Below are 22,643 nucleotides of genomic sequence, written 5' to 3'. Positions count from 1 at the left end.
TCACAACGGGGAGAAAGGGCTTGAAAGCATCAAAAGATTTTGACTTTTCCATCTCAGTGTAGAAATATCTAAGAAGAGAGCTAATTAAACAAAAGAAAAAAAAAAGGAGAAAAGGGGAGGTGGAGAGGTCAAATAACCATAAACTCTAATTTTGTACTCCATAAAACCTTCATTTTTGCAGGTTTCTTTGTTTGGCTGAAAATAAGGAGGGAAATTGAAGAAGTTTTGATTTAGTGCAAGCTTTTTTAATTGTTACTATTTTCAATTTTCTCAGTCCTGTAAGAAAACAGCAAAATGAGTTATCTTCATTGTAAGAGCCAGACAAATACTCGAACCCAATGTGATGCCAGCGCCCTATCACTTACCAGCACAGAGATGCTGTCTAATGGGCAGAGAAAATGCATTAGCATGCATGACATCTCCTTATCGCTCAGGTTAGCTCTATCATCAATACGTTCCCTTAGACCCCAAGGAGATAAATCGACTGCACGTGAAATCCAAGAGAAGCCAACAGAAACTGGTAAGCAGTGGGGAAAAAGATCAAAGTGCCCACAGCGTGTGAAACCACATCCACCCCAGCAGATATCACAAGCAATAACGCCCCAAAACCCCAGTCTTAAACAGCCATAGGACAAGTGAGGGAAACACGGGCAGATCTGCATAGCGCTGCTTACTCTGTTTAATTAGATTTCATTGGAAAGGTTCTGAAAAATTAACGTGACAAGGTCTCCGCCAGTTTCGGTGATAACCTTTTGTCTGACATCACTGAAATGTATTGCCAGAAAAAGTTACGAGAAGTCAAAGGGAAAGCTGATCCCAGGCCACAGCCGCAAGCATCCCAGCAGGGTGAGATACCAGCACGACTGGCAGGAGAAAGAGCGGTCTGCATTTCCAGGATGTCACGGATACAACAGTGTGCTGGCGTCCTCTGCCAGCATACCACACCAGCTAGAAAAGCAGCACCAGGGAAGCTTCCAAACCCCACCGAGGTCCCTTAGGAGTTCCTGCTTTGTTATCCAAAGTGTCCCAGCCCCGTGAATCAGCAGCAGAATATGCCTGGCGCGATGGAGTGAAACCGAAGCTGAAACCCACGGATAAGCAGCTCCCAACTTTTCTCTCGACTTTGCTTCTCTTGGCAGCTCCAGGGTCCCAACCCACCTCCCATCAGAGCCTGCGAGCGTGCAGCTCATTTCCAACATTCTTCCACGGTCACCATGTTGAGGCTGATCCCAGCTTGGAGGCAACAGTGCGTACTTGACACAGTCCTGTCGATATGTAAGAACAATTCCTACCAGGAGTGAACTTCCAAGGGTTATACACCAAGGAAGGCATCCTCCACTAACACAGTCCCACTGTCTCCAGTCCAGTATGGATATCTATTTCCTCTTGAAGTCTCACGTTGAAAACCTTATCCAACTCAACCCCTTTTAATTTAAGAGACGAATGATCTTGCTTGGGGTCAAAGCTGGTGTAACACTGGCCAGCACACAGAAAGCCAAGCGATGACAGAGGCAAGTTCATGAAAAAGTCATTACTGACATTAACCTAGCGTTAACACTACCAGGATATAGTCAAATCTGTGGCGTTAACTGCTGCTGTCACAGCTAGCAAGATGTTTTCTTTTCACCCCGGGCATAGCATCCCATGGGGACTTTTCCTAGAGCCACAGCATTGATTAACAGTCCTTGTCTAGCCTTCAACACATACCTCTGCCCCACACCCAGCAAAGAGGTTTTTTTTAATTTCAGAAGGGGCTGGGGGGCCTGCAGCTCTTCCGTGTGGTTTCATTTAGGAAAGGTGAAAGGCTACTGACAGGGTTTGGGGTAAAAAAATATATATATATACAAGTGCCAGACCGAGCAGGAACAGATCCCTGAATCCTGCACAGGAACACACATATCTTCACTCCCACAGACACCATATGGGTTGGGGTCTACAAAAAGCAGCACAACTCTCTCATGCTCCCCCCCAGGCTTCACGCACGTGGGTCCAACAAGCAGCAATCCAAGTCTGATTGTTTGCAAGCCAGGCTGCCCCCAAGACAAAATGACAGAGAGATGACGCAGCGTAGCAAGCCAAAGTAGTTAAATAATAATAATAATTAAAAAAAAAAGCTTCCTTGCACAAAGGGGATCCAGACACCACGAGACTGGAAACAATATTGTGAGAACTTCTTTCCTTGAGAGTATTTGATAGTGTTCCTTCGCAAAAGGGATGTTAATGGTCTACATAAGGAACCACACAAATCAAGGTAGAGCAAAACGTGAGTTAGGCAGCAGCTTTCACAAGTGGTGGACGCAAAGACAGTGTGAAGATCCTGAACAGAAGAGGACAGTGACCACGGTGATGCTGAGGGGCTGCCATGCTCTGGTGGGCCTGGGTGTATGCAGGGAAGAGGCTCTTTTAATTAGCTGAAGCCAAAAGTCTCAACCAAATGAAGGGAGACACACTCCTTTTAGCCTCTTAAATAGGAGCTGTATCATAAATCAAACCTCTTGTTCCTACTCTTCAGGTGTCAGCTGAGCGAAGGGCTCTTTTTCAATAGCCAACAGGCCCCGTATGCAAGCTGTGGTCCTTTCTTCAACTCCAGTAATATGGCTAATTACTACTTTTGATTGCTGTTACTAACCCAACCTGTCTTTCCCAGAAGCTTATCCAAGTATTTTCCGGATTTTGGAGACCGAAAGGGGATAATTAAAGAGAAGCTGTGGCTGCCCCATCACAGGCAGTGCCCAAGGCCAGGCTGGATGGGGCTGGGGGCAGCCTGGGCTGGTGGGAGGTGTCCCTGCCCATGGCAAAGGGGTGGAATGAGATGGGTTTTGAGGTCCCTTCCAACCCAAACCAGTCTGGGATTCTATGAATTGTTTTGGCACAGCAGGTAGATCTGCAGTTAGACAGAGCTATGAAACAAGCCTGAACACTGCATCCCAATCTGTCCACACTGCATGGTTGTTTGGTGACCCTCCCAAGACAAAGCTGCCCTGCTGGGATCAGCCTCAAGGAGTGCAACGTGAGCCAATCTCTGCCCCATGGACCACCAAGGCAGGAATTTGCTCCCTGGTCACCCCCAGAAATGCCCAGTTATGGGTGACAGGCTGAGCAGATCCTCTCCCAGTTTGAGCATCAGCAGCAGGGAGGAGAACTATAGTTAAACTAAGCATTTCCTTAAGTCTTCTCAAGGGCATCCACAACTTATCACAAAAAAAAAAAAAAAGTGTTCCTAGAAGTGGACTGGGGAAACTATGTAAGCCAAATTGTTTTCACAAAGCAGTAGCCAGAGAACAAATCCCCCAAAAAATCAAGTTTTTCATGCACAAATATATATATATACACACACACATATATATGTATATATATACATACACGGAGATACAGTTTTGAATACATTTGAAATTTCAGGGAAAAATCACGGATCTTCTCCCATGACTATTGTGTTCGCAGTCCCTGTGCCCCTGCACAGCAGCCACTTGTAGCACGTGGGAGATGAACCACAGCGCAGCAAATAGGTGCAGCAAAGTCCAGCTGAGCCTCTCAACAAAGGCTTAGGCAAGATAACAAGTGAAGAGCGGGAACAAGCGGCTTCATGCCCCTTAAAAACAACGGCATCCTGAGGAGGGCAAGGAGGTAGAATGCTTTGGAGACCATGGGGAGCTGAAGCTGGACCTTGTGGTCATGGTTAGCATCTTCACCAGGAGTCTGCACCCATTCTGCTTCCTTCCCAAAGACAGGGGCTGTCAAATGTTGATGGCTACATCAATACCTACCCGCAGCTGAACCTGGGATCGGCCACATGGCCAAGGGGAGAAGACGAAGCCGACAGACCGTAGAGGTGATGCTGGGCACTGTTAAAGCTGCAGGATGGCGAGGAGGATAGCGTGGAGGATGGTGAAAGGAAGAGATGGATGTGCGGTGCCTTATCAGGGACTTGCTGTTCTTTCAACTGGCTCCCTGATAACATATGGAGCTTAATCAAATATGCAAATGATGTCCTATCTAGAGACAAGGGAAATAAAGAAATAAACCCAGAGACCATGCATTAAAGCAAGCCCATGAAATGAGGGAGTGGGTAGAAGGTTTCCTCTTTTTGATAAAATTATTTCAAAAGGTTAAATTAAAGCAAAACTAATTAGGAGAATCACACTTAAGCTGACTTCCTGTAAGAAGGGTCAGCAGGCAGGAGGCATTCAAATCAAAGGCAGATGCAAAAGGCACTTCAAGGGCTCCCTGAAAAGTCATTATCCCCCTCAAAAGGGAAGGGGACAGAGAGAGGAGGAAGGAACGACAAGAGCCATTTAGGCTGGGCATCCATCCGGGCATTAGATGTGGAGTATGGGAGTTAACAGCCTCTCTTTGTCGCCCTGGAGAGCACGAGTGGCAGGTGAAGACCAAAGCTGATCACCTAATGTCCCTTCCACAGCACTTCTCAGGGAACAGAGGGATGAAGACAAACAGAAGAACATAGACCAGGGGCATAGAGATGTATTTTTTTCCCCCTCGTATCTCACCTCTGTATGGTTTCCATCAACCACACAGCCGCCTCAGGAATCGCAGCCTGAATACACATCTCGCACAGAGCCAGCATCACCACGCAGAGAATCATCTGCTGTGACGAGGCAGGTGACAAGCAGTGTCACTGCAAACTGTCCCCCGGGCCCGTGGATTTCAGCAAGGTAACCTACCGCAGGACCCGCCGTTGTTATCTGTCCCTTTGTGCCTGCTGTCGTTGCAAACATTCCCCTGCCTGCACAACGCACATCCTCACGCTGTGGGGGGAACCCAGCTCAGCTGCTCTGGGAGTAGAAACCTGTCAAATTCGAGCTGCAGCTTCCTCAAGGAAGGCCTTGAAGAGCTGACGGTACAGCCCGTTGCCTTCCCTGCTGCAGTGGGTCTGCTGGGGCCCCCTGTTTCTCCTGGGGTAGGAAATGAAAATGCGTGGTGCAGCCTCAGCATGCAGAACAGATGGCAGCAGCCAGTGAGCACCTCTGGATTTTGAAGCACAGGTTTCATCTGGAGGGGTTAGTTGGTCACCTGAAATCTCATTCGATGGTCACAGGATGCCATCTCTGAATGTGAGGTACTGTTAAACTAAAACCTCAAAAAAAAAAAAAAAAAAAAAAGCAGCATTCAGCACATGTACACAAGGCACCCAGCAAAAGCGCAGCTCAGATAAACCCTCCACACCAGCACAGAGATCGATGAATAGACAAAAAGCAGAGAATCAAGCCTCTCTTTTCTCTCTGTCAAAAAAAAAAAAAAAAAAAAAAAAAAAAGCACTAAACTCTTGTTGAGAACAGCTAGGAAGGTGGCTGTTCCCAACAAGGGTTTAGAGCATTTTAGGGAGGTTTCCTACTGCAGTTAAATACTGCAAGGAGCAACAAGCTCACTGCAGCACCCTACACTGACAACTTGTAGCTGGAAGTGCCAAGGCAACGGAAACAAGGGCAAACACCCTCTTGCAGAGACCAAACAATTAGTGGGGGTTTAAAACCAGTGTCAACTACACCAGTTCAGCAGCAGAGCCTGGATACGGGTACTTGGATGTGGTTTATAGCCTGGAATTTTGCAGCAGATGGTGGAGCACAGGGTAATCCAGGCTGGAAGAGATCTCAGGAGGTCTCTAAACCAACCTCCTGTTCAAAGCAGGGTCAGCTGTGATATCAGACCAGGTTGTTTTGTCCATTCAGGTCTTGAAGTCTTCCAGGGAAGGAAACTGCACAACCCACCTGGGCAACCTGCTCCAGTGCTCGCCTGTCCTCCTGTGGAAAAAGCTAGTTGGAAGTCCTCTCGTATCAATTTTCACCTGTCGTCTCACATCCTCCCACCACTCATCACTGTGAAGAACCTTTCTGTCTTCTCAGTAACCTTCCTGCACGCATGGGAAGGCAGCTGGGAGGTCCCCCCAAGGTTTCTCTTCCCCTCCTTAAAGAAGCTCCATTCTCTTATCATCTCCCCCCAGGGCAGATTCTCCAGCTCTGGGCTATCCTCATCACCCTCCCCTGAATTAGTTCCCTTTGATAAATATTGTACTGAGGAACCCAAAACTGGCTGTAGTATTGAGATATGGCTCTAGAATTTGAGTAAAGGGGAGATAATTGCTTCCCCTGAACCTACTAGCTCTATTAGCTCTGCCCTTCATCCTGATCTTCCCGGCTGCAATCAGCTGGGATGGAAAGATGCACAAGGGAACCTGCAAGGTGAAGTACAACAGAATGATGCTCCCCCCCCCAGCAAGGCTTCAGAGCAGCTGGGGAAGACAGACCACGTATCACAGCAGCCTACAACCAGGATGTACAGGTCCTATCATTTCGAATTCACCCAGGATGCAGCACCCAAACACCCAGCAGTTTTGTGTCATGCTAGACTCCAGCATCACGAGCCCAGTATGAATGTTTTTCGCTGACCCATGTCCATGGAGATTCCCATCACCACCCAACAGGCGCACCAAGGGCAGATCACACCACGGCTCCCAGATCACAGCTTTCCTGATGCCAGCAAACCAAACTACTCGTCAGGCACCTAAGCTGGCGACGACCTCTCAAAAAAGTGACTGTACATCAATGTAGGACACCGACAACTGCAGCCTTCACAGATGTCAGATACAGATGGGGAGCCGTATCGCTCCATCACAACCGAGTGAAGCGCTCGGACTCCTGCTGGTTTAGGAAGCTGTGAGGAGAGGCCAGGGCGAACAAGCCCCTCTTGCAGAAACCAGCTTCTCAGCGGGAGCCGGAGCCTCTACTGCATGTTTTCAGAGCAGTCAAGTCCACTTGCCAAACAGTTGGGGGGAAAAAAAAATAAAAAATTAAAATCTGACTCCTACAAAGCAGCAGAGGGAAGGAGAAGGAAGCAGAGTTTCCCTGCTGACATTCGCACAGAGCTGTCAGCAGCAAAATATCCTCCAGGGAACATCTAAACAGGGCAGGGTTTCTCGTCTTGTGCCTATTCAGAAACTCCCTTGCCTGGAGAAACAGTGAGAATCTCTGTCTTTTCCTGCAGTTATCAGGAGCCCACAAAACTATGTGTGACAAACCAAAGCTCACTCTCATTAGATCCAGCTTGATGGGTAGAAAGCAATGTATCAGAGGAGAACGAGGAGATATTCCTCCCCTCTCCATGTGGGTACACTGTGATATCACCAACCTGGCCAGAGCTCTATCACCTGTGGTCTCTGCCCACCTATTGCACCGTTCTGCCTTGCTCAAACTGCTTTGCATGAAAAACTCCTTTTCATTCCTCTGCTGCACACCTGTGGCACTTGCTGGCAGCCCAGCTTTGTGGAAGGATCTGACTCCCTGCCAGTCCCACCAGGATTTAACCCACCAGGACGTACCCTGTGCTGAAAGGGATCCCATCTTGTGCTGGGCAATGACTGCAGCAAGAGGCAATCATCATAGCAATCAGTGGTGATGATAAAGCTGCAAGCTTGGGTGACCTTCAGGGCTCCTCTACCAACACTACCACAGACCAAGGTGGATCTTCGACCAGCAACTGCCTGACTTCTCCTGTAGCTTTCAAGGCAGAGAGCTTGTAAACAGCACATAACTTGAAGAACTGTTGGACAGGTGATGGGACCAGGTAGCCACAGCTGCGTGGCCAAAAAACAGCAAAGATTAAGCCATAAAATGCTTCCATCCCAATTATTTATCTGAGAAAGCCAACCTTCCACAATGCAACTGAAACACGGGCCCAAAATTAGAATTGGCAATCCGAGCTCTCAGATCTAAAATTCTCCCCAGGATGTTTTGCTTTGCATTCAAAGAAAGCAGGATCTCAAAGTTCGGGATAATCCGCAGGGTGGTTCACAAAATTGGTTGATATTGAAAATTTTCTACTAAATAGCGGTGATAACAGGTGGGAAGAACTGTCTAATGTGAATGGAAGCCTTTACCAAAAATGGCAGTCCACATCTAAAATGCCCTCAAACTGAAGAGATTTTATGAAGAATGGAATATTGGCCACAGAGTGAAAGGACTGCTGTTTAAGCCCAATTTCTTTCTCTGCAAGGAATTTAGCATAGAGAAGGCTTTGAATGAAACATTTAGATGGAATAAAAAGTATTTCTTACGGGGAAGATTCAAACAAATGTAAAGTATTACTACTCCAGTTTCAAGTAAGCATTTCAAAATGGACAAATAGCTTTGTTTTGAATAAAGGTGCAATTCCTAGAGCTGTTCCCAAGTTGACATTTGTAAATGTTAAACTGGCCTTTACACCTGGCACATATACAGAGAATAATCGCAGGTAAGTTGTATTTTTTTTTCAGCGTGGAAACTATCTTCACAAAAGCAATGACCTGTAAGTTACACATCTAGGGAAAATGTACAGGGAATACTGAATACTGCTACATTCTCTTGGCAATGACGGGTACTAGGAACATCATTTGGCCAGACATGTTAGGAACAAAAGATCTGAAACAATACAAAAGCATGCAGAGCACCTCTGTGCGTCCTCCTCCAGCTTTTTCCTGCCGCCAGAGTGAAGAACTAAGTGTGGAATGAAGGAGTGTGCAAAGGGGAAGAAAGCCAGTGGGCTTCTGCACCCAGATGTTTCACAGCACAGTGCTTGTAAGAAGCACACACCCAGGAATAGCTAGCTCCTCTTCCTGATGGGTAGCTGAGCTGCAGTTTGCAGAGAGACAAAACAAACCTTCATATCTCGTGAAAGCAACCACTAAAAATTCAAGTGAATAAGGATCGAGCACCTCCCACCATACGCAGGAGCTCATTCTGCCTTCAAAGCCCACCAAGCACCCTGGAGCATCCTAAAGCTGTGGCAATGCTTACCAGCACAGTACGGAGGAACAGGGGACGCTGCAGGACAGCGGGTAATTACAGATACGGGATCTGACCAAAGCTTGCAAGATGAAATATTTCTCACTAAAAAGTACCGCAACATCTTCAATGCCCACAAGTGGTCAGGAGCTGTGTTTTCCATCTCACCTGATTTGCCTGTTTGAGCTGTTTGATACGATCCTAACGCTTTGTTCCTGAGCCCCTTGCAACATTTAGTGCATTAATTTCTCCTGACACTCCTTAGAGCAAACAAAGTACTTCCTTCCCTTTGCAGAAGGGAAACAGAGGAAGACCAGAAGCTTCTGGGAGAGCAAAGAACTAAATGTGTCCATTTCCCAACCCACTTATCCCCGGACCACCTTCTCCACCCCCAAGATGACACCAGCACCCAGCAGCCCTTTAATCCACAGGCTGTGGTTTCCACCACAAGATATGGACAGGGACAATTTTTTTCCTTCTCATAGCTCTGCATTTTTCTCCTATTTATATCACCATTCTGCAGGGCCACGCTGCGCTGTGGACAAGCTGGCAGACTTGTAGGGCATATTTCTACAGCACATTATTCAGAGCTTTCCTGTTGGTCTGCACATGTAGCTGTGGGAAGGAGAGAGGGTTGCAAAATGTATTTTGCCCAGGGCAGTGAAATAGCTGGGGCCAGCCTTGTCATTCTCTTTCACTCACTCTTTTCCTACCCTATCTCTATCTCGGTTTTTCCTTTTCTTTCTCTCTTTGTTGTCTTGGTTACACGGGCAGATTCCTGATACGCTGCTAGTTTTCATTTTAATGATATGTTCCTGTAAAGCACAATATTTTCCTTCAGGTTTGTGTGCCACTGGATAAATTCCTCTGACACGTGACATTTGTATATCAACTACCAGATAGTGCTTTATGACTGCGAGTATTTCGCAGCGCTTCCACGGACTGCATGCATCAAAATCTGACACGTGGTCTGTATCTTTCATACAGAAATAGAAACAGAGAAAAAGACTGAAACTGGAAGAAAAAATAAGGGAAGTTTCTCCAAAACCGCCTTCTAATTACTTGCGGTGAGTTTTCACACAACAGCTGAGCAGATCCTGCTATGTTGAAGATAATCTAATAACCCATCTCCTTGTGCTAGCCAGAAACGCTTCACCGTGGCCTCTCCAAGTACCAGGAGAAGCAGCAGTACGTGCTGTGCGTGGCAGGACCCAGCAGGCAGCAGGAAAATGACAGCCCCTGGGCTTCGTCCACTGGTACACGGTGCTTAATCTCATCTCATATAGCTTATTTCAATTTACCCATATGCTTTTTTTTTTTTTTAAACATAAATCAAACTTCATTTTAACGTAATGGATTGTGCAGGAGTTGCAATTACCAACACAGTATTTCCCTTGCTTCCTATTCAAAAGCACCTGTTTGATGAGCCAGGATGGAAAACAAAGCTTCGAAAGGCCATGAAGTCTTGGCAGGGACCAAGGAATATCAAGTGAAAAAAAACTGAGTGCCAAATTGGCCTCGTGTGGCCCTTGGAGGAGAAAGCAGGCTGGTGTCCTGAGCTCAGATACCTTCAGGAGCCCTGGAGGAGAGTCAGTGATTGCAGAAGTCATAGCAAGGACCAGGCTGAACCTGCGGGAAGTAAATGTTTCCAGGCTCAATTGGTCCAAAACAATCCTTCGAGTTTGGGGGAGCTTCATTTTGCACTGACAGTCAGCTTTGCATGCCGCCTCCCTGATGGAGAATTACTCAGCCCATGAAGATCTCAGCCCATGGCTCCAGCCCTGCTCTGACACACACACCCACCGCACTAACTACCGCAGACAGAACATTCATCATGTTAGGAAAAAGAGAATAAAACGCAGCTTTCTCAAGTTACATCAGTTAGTTCAGCTCGCCTCTTCTCATTCTTTACCCTATAAGGCTGTCCCCACTCAGCACCACGCTCGGTAAAAAACAAAAAGCTTTCTCACTCCTATTTTCCCCTTTTAAAAAAAGAGATGTTGGATTCTGCAATGTGACCTGCAAAGGCAAAGACAGAGCTATGTCTGAGTTTGCTTCTCCTGGAGCCAAAAGAAAAACCAAATGCTTGCAAGTGCAGAGAAGCAGCGTCATTCTTAACCATTTAGGTCTTCCGGATATTTACTATTCAGATCTCAGCTGTCCTATTTCTTTCCCCAAGAGACTGGCTGGAGAACTAAACAGCTTATTATGATATCATAGATGACAAGGAAGCAAAACCTAATTAGTCAGGGGAGGAGATTATTTTTATTACAATGGTTTAAAAAACTATTTGGCTCCTTTTCCACATGCTTGAACAGACTGTTAAAAAACAAACAAACAAACAAAAAACACCTTACTCTTTACAAAAGCATCAGCAGCCTTTCCTCTGTTGAACAGGACTGCAGATGTTTGTCAGTGGGCACGATCCTGTTCCCCTTACAAACCTCACACAGCATGGGGGCCAAGCCATCAGAGCTTAAAACTTTGATAACCTTTTTAAGTGAAGCAGCAGGTAGAGGAACAAAACCAGAGATCTTAGATCTTCCTTATGCATCCATGAACAAATGACTCCCTTCCTCCTTTCCACTCTGTCCATCATTCATACAAACCATATGGGCAACCTTTTAATAGCACCATCATCTCCCCAGCTCGAAGTTATTATTTGCAAAAAGGAATTCAAAGAGGTGTCAACACCCAACGCAACCCCCAAGGCTCTGTCCAACCTCCTCTTCCAGTGTCTCACCCAGCTCCATTCTTCTGACAAAGCCACAAGCTCCTCACACATAATATTTTGCAACATGCCCAGTCCAAGCATTCAAACATTGCCAGCCTGGCACAGAGGTGTTGAAAAGGATGTGGAGCCCATCATTAACATGAGAAGATCACTTCTACCACCTGCTGCTGCTTATAGAAAAGCACCTACCAAAAGCACAGGTAAAAAATTCCCAGCTTCCACCTCTTAAGCCCTCTACTACCACCTCACATGAGGTACTGCAGCAGCTGTTACACGACAGAGCTACAGCTGTCCAACAGGCATATTTTTCGTGAGAATGCAGAGTGAGGAACATAAGCTCAAACACAATAAAGAATGCATTTATTTCTGTGGCATCAGCCATGGTTACTCCACCAGCATAAAGCTCATTATCATTCAGATAGCTTCCTTTTGCTGGAAACACTCTTCCTTCAGGACAAGCACCCAGCAACCACTAATCCCATGCTGGGCTTGTGGTGAAGTCACATTGCTCTGAAGAAAGACCTCCAGAGCATGAATCCTGTTTCTTAACAAACTTCACGTACAATCATGTTTTCTCCAGCACGTACCATGTGATCAACTACTTAATTAGAGATGGTCTGAACACAAAAAAAATCTGTTGGATTTAAACTGCATCAAGTCTGCCCGCGGTTTGGCTTCAGATATTCTTTTGCAGATAAAAACAGTTTGGGAGTCTGCCTTTCTCCTTCCTCACATCAGCTTTATTCTTCAGGGGTCAAATGCAATTTTTTGCCAACCAAAACAACATTTGCCATCCTCAATGCAGGTGATGTACCTTACAATAAGGACTGCACTCACACTCAACAAAACACTGCCAATCTCCATAAGAACATGAAAATAAGAGTTAGAGGACACCGTTAGGTCTTACCTTCTTGAGCTTCCCACTCTTGGTTCCCACAAAAGCCAGGGAGTGGTTCTTGTAGACATAGGCAATCACGGATGTCATTCTGTCTCCGTCCTCAGTAAAAATGGGGAGCCCACGCACCATTGATGATACTCCCAATGGGGCATTCATATCCAGGCCACAGAAATTGTCATCAATCGTTAACAGCTGTAAACAACAAGAAAAACAGTATGAAAAAGTGAAGCCACCAATTCTTTAGCTATCTGCGAAGTATCCATCCAACTGGGGACAAAGTTATGCAATATGCCTATAATTTATGCAGACTGACAAATTGATGGCAAAGGCAGGACTAGAGGATTACAAAGGTGGAAATAAATTGTCCAAAGTCTCATGATGAGTTACAGACAGAAGGAGCACTGGAAACTTGTTTCTCTTGAATGACAGCCCAGAAGGATATATTATTTTAAGCATTTTTCCTACTACTTTACCAGTCTCTTTTACCTCACACTCAAAGTCTGTTGAAAGTTTTAAACATTTCTAGGTCTGTCAAAAGTAATGTTTGCACATCATTCCCCAGGGATCCAGAATAAGAACCACTGAGCTAAATCTACATTAGCAAATAAGATGGTGTTTCCTTCAACTTGAGGGAGTTACAGAAGAGCAACAGCAAAACAATGTGGACAACTCTTCTATCCTACCTCACAGCACGATCTGGAAAACAGGTAAGGTTAATACAGGTTGGCAGTGTGAAGGTCCCACAGAGTAACACAAATAAAGATGAGGTTTCAAATATTACAGCATGCAATTGCCAAAGCTATTAGACTTTATTGACTTCAGTGTGACCACTTATACATCTGAAGCTAAGCACCTATTTTTTTTTTATTTTTTTTTTTTGGACTAAGGCCTAGAAAAGCAATAATTCAGTCTACAAGAAAGTCACCGGATTTTCTTATGTTGATAAAGAAGAGCTATGACCATCTTCTTTATCTGAGATCACATCTTCTGGGAAGCACGGCTAGAATATGTACTGCTCCTTGATTGAGTTCACACAGGCAGCAAAAGCCTGAGCGTTGATTCATTTTGTCCTCACCCAGCAATTACGGGAAATAATTACAGATGTTTTTGCTGAATGGAAGAATAATGTGTCCTAAATGTATTTATAAACAAATAAAATCTACAAGGAATTCAAACAGCCATTAGTAAGAGCTAGCCTGAGCTCTGGCCTGCGAAAGTCATTAGTGTTTGAGGACTGCCCTTTCGGAGCTAAAACACCATCTCAACGTGCAATTACAGATCAGATCAAGAGCGTTTATGAGCTGCAGACAGGATATTGCTAGTCTACAATGCTAGCACAAAATTTAAGACAAATCTGCATCCCAGATCCAAAGACCAAATTCATCTGAGGTCTAGCACCACCGCGCTGATCACCACACTGCAGACCCCCATGACAGCATGGCTTGCTGGAGTCGAGCGTTTCTGTGGATAATGAGAACATGCCCGGTTTTATTATGTAGCTCAGGAAGAAAAGGAGAAAAAAAAAAAAAAGAAACACAGCTTGATTACTCGGGAAGTACCAAAGATGTCAGAAGCAGCAACACTACCCAGATTTTTCTGCAAGGTGTGGGACACTGAGGTGGAGGAGCAGCATGTTGGTCTGATGCAGTGTTACCAGCCTTCTGTTCCCCAGTTTGCTACCTGACACATCGCCTGGCACAGGATCCACCTCACCTAGCTTCAACAACATGAAATCTTAAAAAGTGGCCTACAGCAGTCACCTAAATCATCCCCATAATCAAGGAAAGGAGGTATGTTGAAGAACAAACCATCCTTTCAACCCCGGAATGCACTGGATCACCTTGTGGTACAGCAAGTGACAGCAAAAGGACTCCAGAAGTCCCCCAAGCCTAAGCCTAGCATGCACCATGCTTAGTGCAGGAAGCTGGACTGGGTGACCTCCTGGGGTCCCTTCCAACCTGAATTATCCCACAGAAGCAGGATTTGAAAAGAATCCAGGATTTGAAGTCAGTTTGCCCAGAAACACTTGACAAGCTGAGGGAAGAATCATTTCAGATTGAAAGCAAAAGATCCCCACACCTTCTACAAATCGTAGAAAAAGGGGCAAGGGAAAACCCTGTTTTGACACGGTGCTGGAAGAAAATAAGAAATACAAAACAGCTTTCTTTCTTCTCTACCAAGAGGGTGAAAAACTCGATAGGACCAGCAGACAACTTCCCTAGGGTGCAGCACATCCACCTCAAACAACAGCAAATGACTCTGTCAAGCAGTGAAAAGAGAGAGCAATCCAGCAGAACAGGCACAGGCCAAGGGGTCCCCCTGGCACAGCAAAGCCCCTGGGACACTCAAGAGATTGGCAGAGGCTGGCAGCTCTTGTTAGTTGTAGTAATGGAGTCCCTGCTCCCTCAGCAGCAGCCTTTCCCCTGGGGCGGGGGCTGGTGGCAGGCCTGCCTGCTTGCCAAAGGTGGAGGACCTCTTGCAGCTGGTGGTCGAGCTGCAAGAGGCTGTGAGAAGGCCACATAGCAGCAGGGAGGCTGAGGAGGAGTTACCTGGATCCTGGCAGTCTGCAGCAGGGACACAGCCCGTGGCCAAACAGCCCAAAATTCCCCCAGCAGCACTCACAGAAGGCAGAGTGAGGAGGGAAGGGGGCTGTGCAATAGCACCACAGAGGGGAAGCTGAAAACGATGAGGACCAGCAGGAGGAAGGGCCTTCCCCCAAAGCATGAGGTGCCCTTACAGAAGCACTTCACCCCTCTGCTGACTGAAAAGACCTGTTGCAGGGGTTTGGGGCTGAGTAAAACAGCCCAGTCTGCTCCCCACATAACAACCAGTCCCGCTAAGAAAAGGCTGTGGGTGACAACAGCTGGAGGCTCTCCTCTGAGAGGTACAGAGGTGCCCATCTGCTGACCTGAGCTGCTCTTGAGGGAATTTTGCTGCTTACTGGGGGCTCATATCAAGGTTGTCACGAAGAGACCACCAAGCCTCATACAGCCTAAGGACTATTATCTGCTGCTGCTGTTTCACATGGACACCAGTGAGGCAGCCAGGAGCAGTCTGAGGAGCATCAGGAGGGATTACAGGGCCCTGGAAGCAGCAGGAAAGGACTCAGGACCGCAGGCAGGTTTTTAATCAACCCCCCCATTCAAAAGGAAGGGGATTGAAAGAGCCAGTTGAATTTGGCAAATCAACAGATGGTTACAGGACTGGTGCCACAGCCAGAGGTTCAGCTTCTTAGACCATGGGACTCGCTCTGAGAACCCTGGTCTGCTGGGGGCTAATGGGGTTCACCTGTCAGAGAAGGGGAAAAGCATCTTCAGTCATAGGCTTGCCAGGTTGGTGGAGAGGGCTTTAAACTACAGTTGCCAGGTGAGGAAAATCCCAATCCATCCCACTCCTCCCAGTTTGATGCCAGTGTCAGCAATAGATGCCCAGAGCCTGGAGAAGGGTCATGGGTCAGCAGGAGAGCACCTGAAGAGCAGCACAAAGGAATTCCAGCCACTCCAGCTAGGAAGTCAGCTTCATCAGGAGTACAACTCAAATGTCTCTATGCAAATGCAGGTAGCAGGAGTAATAAACAAGAGGAGTTAGAGATGTCATACCCTGCAAGGCTATTACCTCATTGGCATTATGGAGTCGTGGTGAGATGGCTCCCATGACTAGGGTGTTAGGAAGGACACAGGCTCTTTAGGAAAGACAGGCAGGGGAGGCGAGAAGAGGGCATCACCCTCAATGTCAATGAGCAGCTGGAGCACAAGGAGCTCTGCCTGGAGATGGATGAATAGCTGGCAGAGAGCTGATGGGTCAGGATTAAAGGGAGGGCAGGGACATGGGACATTATAGTGCTGGTCTGCTACAGGCCACCTGGTCAGGAAGACCAAGCAGATGAGGCCTTTTATAGACAGATAGAAACAGCCTCACATTCGCAAGCACTGGTCCTCATGGAAGACTTCAACCACCCTGCTATCTGTTGGAGGGATAGCACAGCAGGGCATAGGCAATCCAGGAGGTTCCTGGAAAGCATTCATGGTAACTTCCTTATCCAAGTGATAGATGAGCCAACAAGGAGAGGTGCTATGCTGGACCCCATTCTCACCAACAAGGAGGAAGGTGGGGAACATGAACCTCAAGGGCAGCCTTGGCTGCAGTGACTGTGACATGGTGTAGTTTAGGATCCTGAGGGCAGCAAGGAGGGAGCACAGCAAGCTCACTACCCTGGGCTTTGGGAGAGCAGACTTTGCCCTCTTCAGGGATCTGCTTGGAAGAGTACCAAGGGACAAAGCCCTGGAGGGAAGAGGGGCCCAAGAAAGCTAGTTAATATTCAAGGATCACCTCCTCCAAGGTCAGGAGCAATGCATCCCAACAAAGAGGAAGTCAGGCAAAAACACCAGGAGGCCTGCATGGATGAGCAAGGAGCTCCTGGACAAATTCAAACAGAAAGAGGAGGCCTACAGAGGGTGGAAGCAAGGACAGATAGCTTGGGAGGAATGCAAAGACATTAGAAGATTTTTAAGGTCCCTTCCAATCCAAAGCATTCTATGATTGTATGCTACCTCCCAGCAGCACGGTCCAAAGTAGTTTAGAGGCCAAAAGGGGCCCAGCAATCATCTGCTCTACCTTCCTGCGTGACCCAGGACATTGTATCTCAGACAGGAGTTCCCTGTGTTATTTTTCAGGGAGATGCAAGCTACTTCTGCTTGTTCTCCAGGCACCCAGACAGGTCTGAGCTTGTGTGGCTGAAAGAATACGGTACTGAGTCCTCTGCAACGCACTCTATCAACAGCCGGGATGTGTTAGCTAGAGCATGACTGCTGTGGATGCGTATCAGAGCTTACATAGCCAGAATAATCTCTTATCTGCCTGCAAAACCCTAAGAGGTTATAGACCCAGAAATCCCAGCATCAAACACAATAACCTGTAGTTCATCTACAGCACATCCCCAACTTATTGAGGCTTAATTAATCCAATTGCCACAGGTTAGTTCCTCCTCCAACAGATTGGGTCTGGCTCCAGCTGAAGTCAGACCTAACTTTAATGGGGCTGAAATCATGCTTTTCCCACCTACAGACACAAAACTAACTTTAAGCCCACAGATTTCATCTCAATTCCCTGAGATTATTTATGGAAGGACACATCCAAACACCAAAACAAGTTTGAAGAGTGAAATCAGTGCATTAAAAAGATGAAGTTCAGATGAGAGCTAGGACCATCACAGCACACCTTAACCTCTGAGACATGAATGGGTGGTTGAGGGCAGATCAGGCCAAGCTTTTCAGTCATGTGCCCTTGCACAAATGCTGGAGAAGCAACTGCACAGTTACAGTTTGAAGGTAGACAACAGTCCCCCAAGAAGGAACTTGGAGGAAGAGTAAGGCCAGCAAGTCACACATCGCATGAAAACTATTTTCATTTAACACATTGGGATTATTTCCCCTGGGGATTGTCTACAAAAATAAAAAAATACCAGCAAGTGAAACCCTACAAATAAATATCAGCTAGCTGCTGTGCAGCTGTGGCTCTCAGCTGCACGCTCAACATCTTTGTAAAGGCAGAAATACAGTCATCTTCTTCAGCAAAGAGAAACACATAAGGAAATTTGGATTTATGATGAAAGGGTCAGGAGTTGCAAGCACAGGTTTATTTTCAATTCCAGACACTCCTAACAGCAATATAAAGTAGCCACGTTAAACTCTCTGGAGCTTCTCTGCTTGGCAATTTCACGTTAACGACTTTCCAGAATGAAAGCGGAGGTGAGGACATGAATTCACTCTGCTCGCAACACTGCTGGCACGCCAGCTGGGATATCAGGGAGGGGTGAAGGGAAGATCTAAAGAGGCAGGAAAGCAATCAGCAATTCTTGCATCTTGAGCAGTTAAATCTAACCCAGAAATTCACAGTGTGGTCTGTAGGTAACTCAGAAAGGAAGGGGGGGCCTTGTGGTTGAGATGCTGGAATGGAGTCAAAGCAGCATCCCGCATCATGTTCCACCTGCCAGTGAGGGAATATTACTCACTGCCCCTCTGCCCCAGGGAAGCTGCTAAACACAGGTTTATTAGGTGCTTTACATATCCAAAATATCTTCACGTGAGAGTGATTGGCAGCTCCCAGGGCATAAATGCCCTCCCGAGTCCCACCAGCTGCCTCTCCATCTCAGGCTGATGCGCAGTGGGGAGCCAGCTGGTGAGAGGCTGCTGTCTGCTCCTGCCACCACTCCCTGCATCGGCAACCAGAGCTTTGATCTGCAGCAGTGACACTGTGGCCAAGTGTCACGTTCGCCAGTGAAATAGGAAGGATGTGCAAAGAATGGCCCTGATTTACAGGAGGATTCTGGCAGGCATCTGCCTTCTCCAGGATTAAGCCTATCAAATAAACGATGAACGCATCCAAATGCTCCTGAAGAGAATGGTTTTACAAGGCTCATGCTGGCTTAGGTCTCTAGAGATTCACCGAGTCCCCACAACCCCCAAATTCAGCAGAAGGGTTAGAGCTCTGATTACCGCACCTCCCTCGTTGACCTCATCTGATTGACCAGCAGAGGTGCTGGGCATTGCACTACAGGCTAAAGTGCAAGGTATTCGGGGGCCAGTGCAAACAGTGCTCCTACTGATCTGCAAGTGTCCCTTAAACATCTGCTTTAGGAATTTGCCTCTGAAACAGCCCTTGATAATCAAATATGGCCTAATCCATATTTTGGGAAAAGCTTCGGTAAAGGATTAGCCATCCCTCGTTCCTCCTTGCTTTCACTTGTGCAAAATCTTCTTTCCCAATCAAAGCACAAGGGCCTTTTTCCAGATATCTCAGCAGGCTCCAAAGCAATTCCCCAGACTCACTGGGGATAAAGGCTGTCCCAACAGTCAAGTCTCCCGCCTTTGATTTACAGCTAATGCCTAATAGCCTTGTCTTCATACAGTGGCAGTTACTTGGCTTCTCACTCTTGTTATCTCAGGCTTGGCTACTCCAGATGATGGAAGGAATGCATACATTACGGCTGCCTGTGTTGCCAGCAGAGCCAGGGAGCCAACAGCAGTAAGAAATTAACAGCAATATGCAATTGAATCTTTGCAAGGTCCCAGGGTCTCTTCATCACCTGTGTGCAAGATCTTCTCAACAGCAAGGACTGAGCTTCCTGATGAGGATGGACATGTATCCTACGCCACAATGTATTTAAAAATCTAGAGAGATGGATGTCCTAGGAAAATCTGTCACCAGGAATTTTCAGTACCCTTAAGCTGGATTGGATCTGCCTCTGACCTCCTGCATTCCTAGCAGGATCTCTGCTTCTGACCTCTATCTCTCCCTTCTGACTCCACTGGGACACGTGGACTTGGCTCATACAACCTTCTCTCCACGTTCTGTGCTGTGAACTGTGGCAGGACCACCAAATTGCAGGCAGTGCCTATCATCAGTGTCTAGCCATGAGGTCCTGGTGCAGGATGGAGACAGCTCCTCTGACACTCACCCTGTGCCACATCATTCACATAATCTGATGCCTGTTACTGCCCTCCCCATCACATGCATTCCTGACACTGGGTCAGGAAAAAAGAATTGTGGGCTTGCCCGGTGACCACCAACAGCTATAGACCTTTGTCATCTGCAATTCAAGGCCTGGGAAAATTTTGTGGGCAAAAAGATGGGAACCCTGGGCCACTGACCAAAGATAGCACAGCTCACCAACAAACCCACTCTTCAGCAGTTAGCCCGCAGTCTAACGACATACAAAAATATCCAGTATCCAGTACCATTTCCCTAGGGTGCTTAGTGATATAATGGAAGCTGGATAAAGAGCCAGCATTTGGAAATACATTATAATTGCACGCTGCTTTTCACTTGTGCAACCACAGCAGTGGTTACCACGCAATTACATGTCACCATATACAAATGACAGTGCACTTACAGTAACTTTACCAATTACAGGGAAATTGTACCCACTATGCTAAGAGGTTTTCACTCAAATATAATTCAGGAACACAAGACCAGGGAAAAGTTGCTCAAATTAACTAGAACTTGTACCAGTGTTTGGTTTTTGGGTCTGCAGTTTAAGCATCAGTTCAAGGGCTGGTGTCAAGTTTCCAGAGTGCTGCAGAATCTTAATGTGGTACAGACTTGTTATGTCTGCATTTATGTTCCTGCTGGACTGGGAGCATAAGGCTTCCCAACAGCCTCTACCATCCACCTCCACATCGTAAAATATGCAATTTCCTGAAGAGGAGGCTGCCTCTCTTATGGGGACTAACAGGTTTCTTTAGTCTTCGGGCCTTTTGCTCAGCAGAGCTGACTGATTATTACTAAGAAGTAACAGTGGCTATTAATTTAGCATCTTCTAATTCTGAATTTCTGCCTGATTACCATGCCAATAGATGTGTACAATATCCATTGATTAGTGAACCCCTAAGTATACTCTAGACCCCAATACTGCAAAATTTAAGCAATATCGGTGCTAAGTTTGCTTTTCTTTTTTCTTGCTGCAGACCCTGGAGACAGACCACAGCTGTGCCACAGCCACAGGACCAGTGAGCAGCAGGTGCAGATGCTTTTCAGCCCATGGCATGTTCCTTAACTCATATTGCCACTTTTGCTGTGAACATTGCCTTACTGCAGGCATGGGTCTGGTCAGCAGCAGCATTTCTGCTCTGGAAGCAGCAGCAGGCTATCAGAAGGAAACAGTTTGTGTCCCCAAAAGAAGAAAACTAGACTGACTATGTGCTCTTCTTACAGCACAGGTATTTCACTTTTGGGCCCCCAGGCCAATACTGTCCTCAGCAAAATGACAGACGTGCTTCTTGGCCACTTGCAGAGAAGACACTCCTAGCATTATGAGCGAAGGTGCAATTAAAAATCCAGTCTGAAACACCACCAGGTTAATGAATCCATGTTACTGGCAGATGGTGTACTGATGTGACCTCCACTACATCCTTCAGATCCTTCATACACTTCAATTCCAAGTGTCTGCCATGAAAAATAGTCACTCTGTGTAAAGATAAACAAGATGAGGTGCGGAACCAACTCAGATACCTGGGAATATATTTCAGTGGGATATTCATACTCTCTCTGTTTTGATATTGTAAGTTAAGGGATATTTCAGAGCCTTGGTTAGAGCCCAAACAAGTGATGTAGGCAGGGAAGAGGGGCAGTACCTCCAGCAGCAACACAGGCTGTCAAACTGAGATATCCCAAACACTCCCGTTCGTGGAGGCCTTCGCACCCCACATCCCATTCATCATCGCTGTGTCAGCCAAATCTCTCTTTTGCAAATCATTTCCAACTCCTCAAAAAAAAAATAAAAAAAAAATCTGGCATTGCAATCCCAAACCTCAGTTTTAGCACGCCAAGCCATGCAGCTGGGGTGAAAATCAGATCGCTGAGGTGTGTGGTCCCTGAGGTTCCTTCCCTCCCAAGCAGGAAACTGTGTCTGCAAACAGGAAGAAGGGATGGGACCTAAAGAGCAGCAAATGTGGCTGCAAAAGGAAGCCGAGCTCCTCTGCAGTCCCATAAACTTCCCTCTGCTGGCTGAGAGGCTGGAGGATCATGTGGATGAGGCACTGAAGGATAAACAGAGGAATATGATCTCTATAGCTCTCAGCTCGGTGCTTTCCATGAGCTTTCAGAAATTCACTTAAAAAATTTCACGCGCCCCCAAAAAAGAGATTATTGAGTGTGGAGACTCTGCCTTTGAAACTGCCATGGTCTATTGGGTAAACAAACATTTGGGGATTTTTCTAAAGTGAAGTATTGATCAAATAAGCTGCTAGAGCTCTCCTGTAAGAACATATTCCAGCTGCAAAGCTGTGTTATGCACCTGAAACACAGCATCACTGACTTCCCCTGGTGCTGCCAGGGAGCAAATGTCACAGAGGGAAAATCCTGGGTGAAAAGGGTTGTTCTGTGTAGGCAGAAAGATGCCTTTGGGAGAGGGAAAATTTTCCCCTAAAGGACATTGGATTTCCGTGATAAGCCAAAGGTTGTCTGTATAACAAATTCCATCAACAGCAGCGATGAAAGAGGTGAAAGAGAACTGAGCTCTGTGCCCTGCCAGCTATGCCTCCGTAATCCCGAGCATCCTTGCCATAACTTGCGTTTCACTCAGCAGTGTCCGTCTAACAGAGATGCCCAACAAGGAGACCTTCCCCACATTAAACTCTCATGTTCGTCTTCACCCCCGACCCATTATCTCCTGCTACTTGCTGGTAACAGAATGGTTAAACCTGGACTGAGACGGAGCATTTCTGGCAGCTGCCAGACACCC

The 22,643-nt window shown here is 46.7% G+C and overlaps 1 protein-coding gene across 12 annotated transcripts in view; it reads right to left on the bottom strand.

Annotated features, from left to right (window-relative positions):
* PLXNA4 (plexin A4) overlaps positions 1 to 22,643 on the bottom strand; it is a 418,723-nt gene that overhangs the window by 358,858 nt on the left and 37,222 nt on the right. For all 12 annotated transcript variants that reach the window (XM_035566562.2, XM_035566564.2, XM_035566563.1 and 9 more), the window contains exon 3: positions 12,413 to 12,595. In XM_035566562.2, the coding sequence (XP_035422455.1) occupies positions 12,413 to 12,595 (183 nt within the window). The remainder of the gene's footprint in view (positions 1 to 12,412; positions 12,596 to 22,643) is intronic.

Source organism: Cygnus atratus, chromosome 1, assembly GCF_013377495.2.
Source record: "Cygnus atratus isolate AKBS03 ecotype Queensland, Australia chromosome 1, CAtr_DNAZoo_HiC_assembly, whole genome shotgun sequence".
NCBI classification, from domain to species: Eukaryota; Metazoa; Chordata; class Aves; order Anseriformes; family Anatidae; genus Cygnus; species Cygnus atratus.
The sequence above is the reverse complement of the archived record's forward strand: the minus strand, read 5'-3'. Positions and strand labels throughout refer to the sequence as shown.